Genomic DNA, 12184 nt, shown 5'->3' with positions numbered 1-12184 from the left:
GGAGAGGTGAGGCTAGAAGGAAAATAAAACGGCTGGAGGAAAAGAGCGAAGTAACAACCTGCTCTCTGTCTTCACACATAGTTGCTGCAAAACACTGAAACTGCTAATTGAAACTGAAATATGCATACACACTTAAAATGAGGAATCACAGAATCACAGAATGTTAGGGATTGGAAGGGACCTCAGAAGATCGTCCAGTCCAATCGCCCCGCCAGAGCAGGAACACCCAGATGAGGTTACATTCCATGAAATATGGAGTTCATGTGTTGAGCAAAGTGTGTGCTGTGCTGTCTAGAATTTGCCACTAGCCTCAAAATACTGCATAAGACAGGTCAAAACTACCACCTGCATTTTGCAGAGGGAGAACTGTGCTGGGAGAGGGGAAGAGATTTGCTCAGCCCTCCCCGGGCTGTTTGCGCTTGGTGCATCTTTTCTGGATAACTGCACAAATGATGCACAGATTTTCAACCAAACCTCACATACAATCAAAAAGCATCAGCGGAGAAGTAGTTTGTACTTTGGGTGCCATCACACTGCCATTGGGAATTTAATTCCTTTTCTCCTGCCACCTCCTTAAGATTCAGTAAGAAAAAATCTCCTTGAGCAGCTTGCATCAACAAGGGGGATGTTAAACCTTTGGGTGGTGATAATAATTGGATTCCTAACCTTGTACAAAAAACCTAAGTTCTCCATGGGGCTGAGGCCTAAGGTGAGGATTTGCCCCTGGAGGAGCTCATACATGAATTATAGAAAAAGCGTATTGTTATTACAGCCCCGCAAGAAACACAATAACCCACAACAGTGCAAAACACAGCCTGGGGCCAAACTGCTCTCAGTTGCTCATCCATAACCCCATCCAGGAAAAAAAAGCAAACCTCTGAGGCATGGCAGTGCCATGAGGGGGGATTTCAGCGGGAGGTGGCTGGAGAAGGCTCACAGCCCTGGGGACAGCGAGTGGCTTTATTTGGGCACAGAAATGCAGCACCACAAGGAGGGGACTGCGGAGAACGTGAAAAGGGCTTGAAGGCACCCTTCCCCAAAAGGAACCCGAGTAAGGAACTGCCTCCAGACAGCTGGCATTAATTTATTCCTTTGGAGGTTTTTGCCTTACACTGTGCCTATTTTTCAACCCTCTCTGTTTGTTTTTCTCTTGTGGAAGTCAGATAAACAGCAACGGGCTTAAGAAGCAAGAGCTGGCTTTCTCAGACACTGTGATGTCCAGCTCAGCTCTTAGAACTGTACCTTAGCAAAACTTCATGGCTTAAAATATAGAAATGTATGTATTTTGAGCTGGAAGAATGACATTAGTGATGAGAAATGTCTTATTAAAAAGAAAATTGAAATTCAAAGCCTTCTTTGCAACAGTAAGAAATGCATATGGGTTTTGACTAAGATGGATGGGTTGTAGCCAAGGCACTCCTGAGTGCACTTGTTAGCATCAGTTCTATACTCAAGTGCTTTAGTCTCCATTTAGTTATATATAACCCCGTATATCCATCCCAACAGTTTACCTCAATGAGACAGGGGCTGTTTATAGGGCAGAGGGGAGGACAACTGCCCAGCTCAAACCACGTAGCATCCACTCTCACTTGGGGCAGGGTTCAGCAGACCAGAAAATCTGCACTTACATTTCTAAGAGGAATGATATTAAGTAGATGCCGTGGATGTGTGTAACTCCATAGTCTGTTATGACCTATTGAGAAATGAGTATGTGTCTAAAACAAGATAGAGGTGAAATTCAGAAAGGGAAAATTAGACCTAAGATCTGGAAAACTGCAGAATAAGCATGTTATTTTTCCTGGTCTAACAGCTGCCCTGGCAATGAAGGGCCCATGTTGCACGGCACATTCATATTTTAGATACCATGAACCCCTCTGGCATTGTGGGGAACAGCCTGTTAAGCTGTAAGCTCTAGGTAACAACATTATAAGTCACCTTTTCCCTTTCAGTTTGCAGGTTCTGCCAGATCCTTCAGACTAGTAACCTGCAATGGTGTTCAGTGAACACAACCTCATCCTCTGCCTGGTGGCTTCCCGTCATCTCAATGGTGCAGGCTGCCCATGTGCCCAATGGGTTGCTGGTTATAAACCGGGTACTGCGCTTCATGGTCTGCTCCTGCCCATTCCAACTGGGGAGAAAAAAATAGTGCAAGTATAACCCACATCTATTCAGGCTGTTCCTAAGAAGAAAACTAGCTGAGATAAAAATAGTTCTTCAGCACAGGTTTTCGCTTTCCTGAGCCTTTCTATAGCAATCTCAGGATTACATACAATTTCATTTGTTTATATACACTGTCTTAAGAAAACAAACACAAAACCACAAACTGAAAACAACCAAGAAAATCACCAAAAACAAAACCCTAAAATACTTCTTACATAGCTGTTACTAAAACCATAAAATCATTGACTTAGAGAGTCATAAAAATCGGATTTATGGTACATTTCCTGTTCCAGACGGGGTCTCGTTTTAGTTGCCTCAGGTAGACAAAACACAGGGGACTATTAACTTATTTTAATAGTCTTTCAAGCCTCTACATGGATGACTTGGACATAGTCAGGAAGAAGAAAAGATTCTTTTAATGCAGTCTCTTTCAGACTTGTAATTTTGGGGACTCTTTTTTTAGACAGCTCATTATTAACTATCCTGTGCCCTTGGGGTCTGCATGCCTCCTAGAATCAAATTTTTATATTAACATTTCCTCACATTGCTTGTCTTCTTGAAATCCCAGAAAAAAAAACCCTATTCACTCAGTGCTTTGAATCCTACATCACTGGTAAAATGAATAGCATGGCTAGGAAAATACGACGCTTTATCTTTAAACACCAAGAAGCTCAACTAACCTGCGTTTCAAAGATGAAACTATGTGGTAGCAATTCCCTTTAATATTGCCCCGTGTAGGCTTTCGGTCAATCGACACAGACACACACTCGTACACACCTCCCATAGCAGCCTCGTTTTGCAGGGTGAATTTGCTCACTGCTTGGGATAGTCCCAGATTTTTGTGGCCAGGTCAGGGCTTAAAGCTTCTCGATACTGAAGTTTGTGACATTGGAACTTGTATTAGTGTTCCTGCGGAAAAGCACAGCCAGATTTAGTGCAGGCAGTATGAGCTTCTCTCCATGCACTCTGCGATGCGAAGGGACTTAGAGCAGAAGACAAAAAGCTGAACTTCCTGACATGCCTTTGCAATCCTCCTCTGACAATCCTCCCAGCTCATTTTAAGCACAATATATGGAGCAAATCTGAGCACAGGAGGTCCCAGTGGAAAAAGAAGTGCTCCTGTTTCTTGTTTAGTTTGAATTGTGATACTTTTCCTTTGGAAGAGCACATCCTAAATTCAGAGGCATAGATGTTTTTTACTTATAATCTACAACTGCTCAAATTCTTGACCACTGCACAAAATTCAAAGCTAATGCCAGAGATATTTTTTTGTTCCAACTCTTCAAAAGTGAAATAATCTAAATATCATATCCACTGTAATTCTCTCTTCTTTGTAAGTAAATTTCCTAAAGGCTGCCACCACATTCTGAACAATGTTTTCACGTTTCAAAATGCAGACAAGCAGAAGTACATCTGATGTAGCACAACATGTGCAGCTCTGTTTCCACTAAAGAATTAATACAAACATACCTGGTTGTTTCTGCAGTCATGCAAGTTTATCACCAAAAGCACAGAAAAAATAAGGCAAAAGCATCAGACAGGTACTCATGACTAAGAAATATGAGAAGACCTTATTTTTGACAGGCATTAAGAACAGAAACTTTGTCCCCAGTTCCACAAACATCACCCTTCAAATAACAGTATTGTAAGTGTTGTAAGATTACCATGTTTGTCTAAATACCTTCAGAATCATCTTACATTGTGGAAAATATTAAGGAAACAGCAAAAGGGATCTCAGCTGGTTGCGTACCCAAGGCACAGTCGGTGGAGCTGAACTAGGGCTCATGAACTTAAAACTGGGAAAGCATGTGTGTGTTTCGGAGCAAAGTAGCTCTGTTTTCATCTAATTCCACTGTTCCTCACCGATCTGTGTTAATACAGCAATTCCCCAGTCCAAAGGTGAGGAACAACAATCTACAGTCACTTAACTGTGCTGATTGAAATGTAATTAGTGTCCTCAGGGCAGTTCTGGCTCAGGTGGGGGAGACCTGTTGCTGCACTGGAGGGGACATGGGGGTGGATGCTCCTTTGCTTTGCTTCCCGGAACGCCCTTTTTTAAAAAAATTTTAAATACTGCTCAAGTATTTATGAATGCAAGGTAGCCTTCACAGTAGTATTATGTACAGATGTTCGATTTAAATGTGCATTCAGTTTATTATTCTAATGTGATAAATTGTTATATGCTATTATGATGACCACCCAGATAATGCAAAATACACCTTTCCCTTCCACTGTGGGCCATACTAGAGACACAACCAAATCCACTGAACCCTCTCCGAGTTATAATTGCCTCCAGATGGAGCATTTAAGGCAAAAAAACTGCAAAGCTCTATAATACCATACACATTATGCAGCTTTTCTAGTCTGGCCCCTGCAGAAATAATTCGAGATGCCTCGCTTAAAGGCCATAACCACTCAGAATTTAATTTTGTTCAACCACAAATTCACTATTTCAGATTTACAGCCTCTCTGGTTGCATGGCCCAAGTCCACCTGTGCTCCTGCTTACCCAGATTTATTACCCGTGCCCAGCAGTATTAAGTACCAAATCACACCCATGCCTAAAAATAAGCCCTGCACAAACAGTTGAGTTTTACAGTAACAGCCCAATATCGCCAGGTGCTGAAACTCAAGACTCACCACTGATTTCCATGGGAGCTGACTGAGTTTGACATGCCCCAGGATCAAGTATTACCTATAACTAGAAGCCAACAGTTTGTGTGTATTTTACTTGTGTTTTTCAGCAGTTACAGGTGGGATCACATAGGCCTCTACATAGAACCTCAGCAAGATCGGGAAAAGCAACATCGCCTTTCCTGAGAGCTTTTACTAACACACCTGCAAACCACACAAACAGCAGATGCTCCAGAAAGCTGAGAACTATGAAATCTAACCCTGTAAAAACAATTTCATTTTAAGAATTCAACCCATTCAAATAAAATTATTTAACTCTACAGCTGCCTTCCATGTGTGCCTTGGCTGCCCTGTCCCATTTCGGATTTACTGAAAAGCTTTACAACTGGGCAGAGTTGCCGAGGCTGCAGCTGGTGCTGTGACTTCACAAGGGTGTTTGTGTTTTGCCACTTTATTTTTACTTCTGTGAGAGACAGGGAAATAGAGTAGAAAATAGCTATAGAAAGATTCACAAAACTAAGGAAGAGCTGGTGGTCTATAAGCAGAAACACCACAATGTTACTTAGGTGTGAAGCTATGACACAACATAATCCACAGCTTAGCCTAAAGTAAGAGTGTGGTCTCTTCAAAAATTGTATTTTTCTGCACAACCCTTTCCTTGCTCACCAGAGATTTTAGCCCTTTGCAGCAGACCACAGCGCTCAGCGTGTCCAGACATTTACAGTCACTTCAAAGCATGCACTGGGCCATGCTAAAGCTCTTCCCTCCTATAAATTGTGATTTGGGGAAATCTGGGGAACTTTGGGACTTTCAGATCTTAGTTCTTAATCTCCCACACAGTTTAGTTGTAGTAGAATAAAAATTATGCCCATGAAATTATGAAGATCTTTATCATCCTCCAGTTCCCTGACCACACTAAGAATGTATTTTTAACTTATAAAAAGTTAAATAATGGTGTGACAGTGCTGATCACTAAATGTTTTAAAGTTGCTTTACTTCTCTATTCAACAAACTTCCATAGCTCAACTAATAACAAGGGAAAAAGCTAGTGGTACTTTTTCCAGAAAATATTTATAGGTTTTAAATGTGGCCATTTCGCTGTCCCTCCCCTAGTATTTCTTTCGCAAGACCCATAAAACTAACCTTCAAAGAAGATTTTCTCAAGCTAGGTTTGTCTTGCTTTGTTTTTCTGCATTTGTAGACAGTTCATACAACAGTGCTACTTTTTTTCTCTCCCCAAAGCCACAGGCTTGGTTACTAGAATTGGAAACACAAATCCTTTTTTAGCAGTATAGCTCACAACATACACACAAATATCCACCAGTTTAACTGCATGGGAATAAACTTCATCAAGACTTTGTGACTTAGAAAAGCTTGCATGTTTTACCTGCTCACTAAGGACTAATTAAACACTCGACAAGCCCGTTCTCTGTTCGCAGAGCTGTCAGTCACAACGCTGAGATCATTAGAATACAAGCTTAGAAAAAGACATTTTCCAGCAGCAGAGGATTTTTGCTTGGCAGCTCTGCTCAGGGAGAGGGTAGCTGGGGCTTCACCCGCTTGGCACCTCCGCTCCAAGGCTTTTTGCAAACCACCCGCACTCTCACAGCCCCATCCCATTGGATTCAAGCAGCGTATCCCACAGCCCCATCCCATTGGATTCAAGCAGCATATGTGGGGGTTTTAAAATGGTCCTCAGTGGTTATCACTGGCTTTAATCTCACTCTCCCCCTTCACAGCAGGTTCACTGAGTGCTTAATAGCACAGAGACCTAGAAGGTGAGGTCCAGACACCTCAGTGTTATGCCAGGGGCTGTGTCCTTACTCACTGTTCTCCACCCCCATCACCTACCTGCAGAATTACAATGTTGGTATGCGACTTCTCTGGTTTTGCTGCTTGGATCATCTGTCAGTAACTGGGATTTTGAGAAGCTCCAAGGTGATGTTGGTTTGAAATGCTCCAAGATCCTTCTGAAAAGGCATCTGATACCTGTTGCAAGTATGCTAAGTGTCAGCTTGGCCAACAAAATCCACGTACGGTGTCCACTTCCACCAGCTGAAGAAACATACTTAAAACCAAGTGAACTCTCATTCCACACACCCCTTAGCAAATGATTGTGACCACCTTCAGCTGGTGCCTGTGCCACCATAGATTAGCCAGCAAACAATTAGCACTATACGATAAAGTTCAGATGCATTATTACTGCCTTGTCGCTATGGTTTCACTCTGAGCTTTTATTAGACAAAAGTTCACATATTTTCTTGGCATTCAAACAAAAATCATTATGAAAACACCAGTGCAATTATTTCCCTAATAAAGTTACCTCTAAAGCAAGTGTCACAGGCTCAGCACATTTTCTCAGCTGCTTTTCCGCCCTTTGTTTTTATCCAAATTAATAAACTGCCAAGATGAACGCTGTCACTTTACTGATCTCATTGTAATGTTAAACATAATTCCTGACATATTCCACTTCGAAGAACAAATGGAACGAAATCCAAACAGCATGGACCATCTTTAGTGTTTCCCTGTAAGAGGCACGAGAGATGTTCCTATCTGGTTTTTCAGACTCAGTCTTCACAAACACATGCCCGTACTAATGATGCCTTTAAGTTTAACACTTTCAAGCATCCTTGATTTACAAAGGATCTGAAATCTGGATAAGTTTGCTTCATATGCAGAACGGAAAACAGCTGATACCTCAGTTGAAATTTTTAAATGCATTTCTGAAGTCTATGAGGTACAATCTCGATTTAATCCATGAAGTGCCAAGTCAGACCTCAGAGCTACAAAACGGACTCGGAGTCACTGAGCAATGTCTTTTCCCAACTTCTCTGAGCACACTGTGATCACCATTTTCTACTTCCCTCTTACCTCCTTTTCACTCCTTTTTTTGTATCATCATAGTTATCCTAATATTAATTTACAGTGTATTCTTAGTTTTACTTCTCTTTCCTTTGTGTGCCTATGCAAGGAATGGTTTAATCGTTGCTAATGCATCCTTGCTATTATTAAACAGATTGCCACTTAATTTGTATTCAAAAATAATACTGTTCTTTCCAACTCAACTCTTCTGTTCTCTGCAGTGGCTGCACAAACTCGAAGGCTAATGACAAGGGTAGGGAGGGCAAGAGTAGAAGAGGATGCAAGTAATCTGTGATAATGCCTTCTCCATCTTCCAGTTACAACCTGGAGTACTGACAAGACAGGAAATTATGTTGTTAGCGGATAACTAACTGGATTTACTGGCATCAGGGTTTGAAACATTTGGCTGTGACAGTTTTGCAGCTCGTATCTGTACTCATGCTGGTGGCAGTATAATTTTTTTATTATTTACCCTAATTATTTGTGAGAAATAGATTACTATTAGATTAGATTACTATTGTCATGAACAAGGCAACAGCCTGAAAGTCTACACAAGAAACTACTTCAATCGCGTTGCTTTACACTAAACCCAACATAGGCTTTTGATTCTGACTTTAATACCAACATCTTCTGTTACTGAATTGCCTAAGACACTGACACTATATCCAGTGAGCAGGTCATTTTGACCTAGTAGTACTAGAAACAGCATGACTAATAGCAAATTAGATATGGTTTTGGACACTGGTCAGGGGGTCGTTTTGATTTTGTTACGTGTTAGTACAAATATTTACAGAACAAATAGCAAAAGCACACATGCAGTGGTGAATTCAAGTAAAAAACTTCTGTCATCTTAGAGGAAGATTTACTTTTACCATAAAAATTACCCAAACAATTGTACCTAAAGAAAAAAAAAATAGGCAGAACTTTAGTATTTTTGAAAACTGGTTATTTGACAACCCTGTAAACAGTGGTCCTCATCCATGAAACCACATCAAACGTCTGTAGCTGTCATTTAAATTTCCTTGCTTTGCACAGCCAGCCGTGCCAGTATTCCAGCACTAACCACAAGGGCTGAAATGAAAGCAGTCTCCCTGTATTCATTCAGTCCTTAATTTATCAGCCAAGTTTAGTAACGAATGCAACTATGATAAATTACTTCTGTACTATCCAAAAATGTATTATGGAGTTAAGAGATGCTTGAATTTGAATATGCAAACAATCTAAGCCTAGCTCTAAAAAACTCATACTGATTCAACAGGATAAGTGGCTACAGCTATAAACCTGGCTTTGAGTTTGGTTCAAGCTTGACAGAGTAATTTACCTAAAAATATTACAGCATGAATTCAGACATACCTGTACTTACAGAATTTATAAGAGTTACTGGTGAGTAACTGAGAGTTCACTCTTTTGTATGAATCACAAAGCTGAGTCCTAGGACCAGGGAAACTCGGCAAAAAGACATTTCAGGCAAGGCATATTTACTTCTGGTTGAGGACTCTTGAATCTGGAAGGAATAAGCTGAGAAGTCATACAAGCCCATGATGACCTGCTGAAGAAGGCTCATATCTTTCCTCAAATCACCGGCCTCATTTCAACATTTTCTGGGGAGAACACCATTCTCCAGGGCATCAAAACTTGTATACTCCAAGTGTCAGTTTGGTTACCAAATAAATTGCTAGAGCAAAAAAAAAAAAGGTTTAACAGTAGCCATTATTTTAAATGGTAATCTTTTGTCCCGATGGACACAATTTTTAAATTAAAAAAAATAGTTTACTGCGCAGCAACAGGACATTGTTCTTCCATGCTCTCTCTCTCTCTCTCTCAGAAGGCAGAGCCCTCCCCTGTGAATTAGACATTTGATCCAAACTGGCTCCGCATGGGATAAGCTCAGCCATCTGTGCTTCATGCTCCAGGAATTACACACACTTCTGGAAATGCACAAAAAGCCACCTGAGATGACTCAATAGACAGTATCAAGAGCTGAACTTACTAAGTTGTGGACATGGTGTTGCCGGCTCCAGAGGAAGAATTCTTTCTCTACCTGTCTCCCCAAACAAACTTGGCTCAACAGGCTTATTTTGGTCTGTGTAGTAAGTGGACACAGGCTGCCTCGAGGACAATAATTTGACATGCTCTGCCTTCCACAAGCAGGCTAAACCCTAAATAGCTTTGTGGTAGCTCAGCTGAAACCAGAAATAATGGAAGTACAGCTAGAACAAAGCAAGGACACTCTCCCCTTCTCATCCAAAACCCCTCCAAAATCCAACCAATACATGGATGAGTCCGCACAATTCCTCCCCATTTTCCCCATTTCTCAGCTTGGTTCTGAGCTCACTCTGAGCTCTTGCAGGAAGGGCAGTTTTAAGGCACGATGTCTCAGGTGTCTGTGTGCCAGGCAGCACCGCACAATCATGTCAGGTCTCTGAAAGGTTCATGAGTGAATCTAATCTGACTGCGTCAGAAGTAGCTTCTTGCAGAGATATCTGTTTGTCAGAGACAACCTGTTTTCTAGGCCTAGTTCCGTAACCCCTCAGACAGCAGAAAGCTGGCAGGGATCTGAGGTAAACAACCAAAGACAACTGCTTTGTACTTAAAAAGATTAAAGACACAAAATAGGTTATTTCTTAAGTTTGAGTTTTCCAAGAGTCAGTCTTGAAAGCAGGCATTGTTTTTCCACAAAAGGCTACATTACAATCAAAATCTTCATTAAAATCAAGACATTTTAACGCATTAGATTATAAATATTACAGCATAGAACTCTTAAGTCTTGCATTCGACCTAACTTCTTTATGAACAAACTTAATCCTTATGGTACTAAATTATCAATTTAAAAACAGTTCCATGGTTATAACATAAAATGCATAATTAGGAAAAATACAGATGTACTGTCTTACTTCCTTAGGACAATTTTATTCCAGTCCTTTTTTCCTCTGGACAGAGGAAGCTATTGTAACTGAGCACACAACAGCTCTTTCAGAATAGAAAAAGTTACCAGCATGCACAGAAATCGCATCAGGAACAGGGGGTCTATACAACATCCAGAGCCTGTTGAGAAACACATTGCTTTTATAAGCTGCGGATTAAAGAGCACAACCATCTGGTCAGCTTTCAGGCTAAATGAGCCAATGCACGCCAATTTGCACGATTGATTTAAAAAAGGCCTATTATACATCTGTCTCGGTAATGTCTGATGTTACGGGTTTAGCAACACGCTCCTGTTTTATGATTATTTCAAGTTTTATACTTTAACAATACACTTATTTCTATGAGTACAACTGGTATCGCTACGTAGTATATAAATGCTGTTCTCGCTTTATTATGTAAAATTAAGATTTAAAGGATAATGGCACTAAATTGACACTTTTTACATTGTTTTTAATTCCTTCTTCCAACTTTTTACAAGATACACTATTGCAGAAGCCAAAAGGTGAAGGATTAAAAGAAGTTTTCACATAAAAGCTCTAAGGATTGATATTTAATGAACTGTGAGATGTAAATCAATGCACAACAGCACAGTTAAGCTTAAAATACTAGGGTAACATTTATATTAAAAATAATTCACCTACAGATAATACAGTCTAGTGTTTATTGTATGTTATGGAAGGTACACTTGAATTTCAAAAATTTAAAACATATAAAAAGTGGTTAAGGGCTAACATTTTATCAACATGTGATAAATGTGTAAGAATGTTTATTATACAGCAGGGTACAATGGTAGTGTTAATGCCAACAGGGCACCACAGAAGTTAGTTTAAAAAAAATTTCCACTATGCTTTATACAAACAACACCACTTGCTGTTGTTTAAGAATATCGGGAGAGGATCGCTGTCAGGAGGATAAGCAGTCCTATAACATTTTTAATGTTAGATAGTGTCATAGTACGTAGATCGGTGAATATTTCAAAATAAAACTAGAAATGCTGTAATTACTTCACAGAAATGCACATCCAATATTTGTTTTCAATAAGAACAATAGGTACAAGATTATAACTCTCCCTATATGAAATAATTTACACACAGATGAAAGCTACACTATCTAAAATAATCACTAAATACATTTTTCTTCTGGGAAATAAGCAATTTGATTTGCATGATCAATATCAAAAAACATATAGCAGAAGTAGTATTTTTTTAAACATAACTGATGCTCTAAAGTAAAAAAAAAAAAAAGGAAAAAAAAAAGGAAGTAATGAGAAAAAAGATTTTCCATGAATGTGCAACCTAAAATCAACCAAGCTTATATTGTAGTACAACCATATTAAGAAACCACTGATCAGAAATACAACTTTATGGGAAAAGTTTATAATTCACAAAACTGTTCATCAGGCCATAAAGTAAAATAGCTCCACAGTTTACAGATAAAACTGAGGCCACATAGATGCGTGCTATGTCTTATCTCCAGTAAGTAGATACTCAGGCAGAGGATGTGACGCTTTGTTTGTAGACAGCATGGTATGCGTTTCTCAGCAAGACATATGGGAAACAAGACTCCAAGAGATCCATTGTCAGGAACGGAGACTCCTGCACAAT

The 12184-nt window shown here is 40.0% G+C and overlaps 1 protein-coding gene and 1 long non-coding RNA gene across 5 annotated transcripts in view; both read right to left on the bottom strand.

The window, feature by feature from the left end:
• Nucleotides 1-1228: 1228 nt before the first annotated feature.
• Nucleotides 1229-6312, bottom strand: LOC139828444 (uncharacterized). The gene is made up of 3 exons (XR_011740037.1): nt 5937-6312; nt 2841-3069; nt 1229-2128 (listed from the first exon to the last, which is right to left on the bottom strand). It is a non-coding gene; the product is annotated as an uncharacterized lncRNA (long non-coding RNA).
• A 4632-nt stretch (nt 6313-10944) lies between these two features.
• The window catches only part of NCKAP1 (NCK associated protein 1), a 63329-nt gene continuing 62089 nt past the window's right edge, over nt 10945-12184 (bottom strand). For all 4 annotated transcript variants that reach the window (XM_065840868.2, XM_065840869.2, XM_065840870.2 and 1 more), the window contains one exon: nt 10945-12184. In XM_065840868.2, coding sequence (XP_065696940.1) covers nt 12068-12184 — 117 coding nt within the window. In that variant the 3' untranslated portion in view covers nt 10945-12067.

This window comes from Patagioenas fasciata, chromosome 7 (assembly GCF_037038585.1).
Source record: "Patagioenas fasciata isolate bPatFas1 chromosome 7, bPatFas1.hap1, whole genome shotgun sequence".
NCBI lineage: Eukaryota > Metazoa > Chordata > Aves > Columbiformes > Columbidae > Patagioenas > Patagioenas fasciata.
This window is presented reverse-complemented; position numbering and strand designations above follow the sequence as displayed.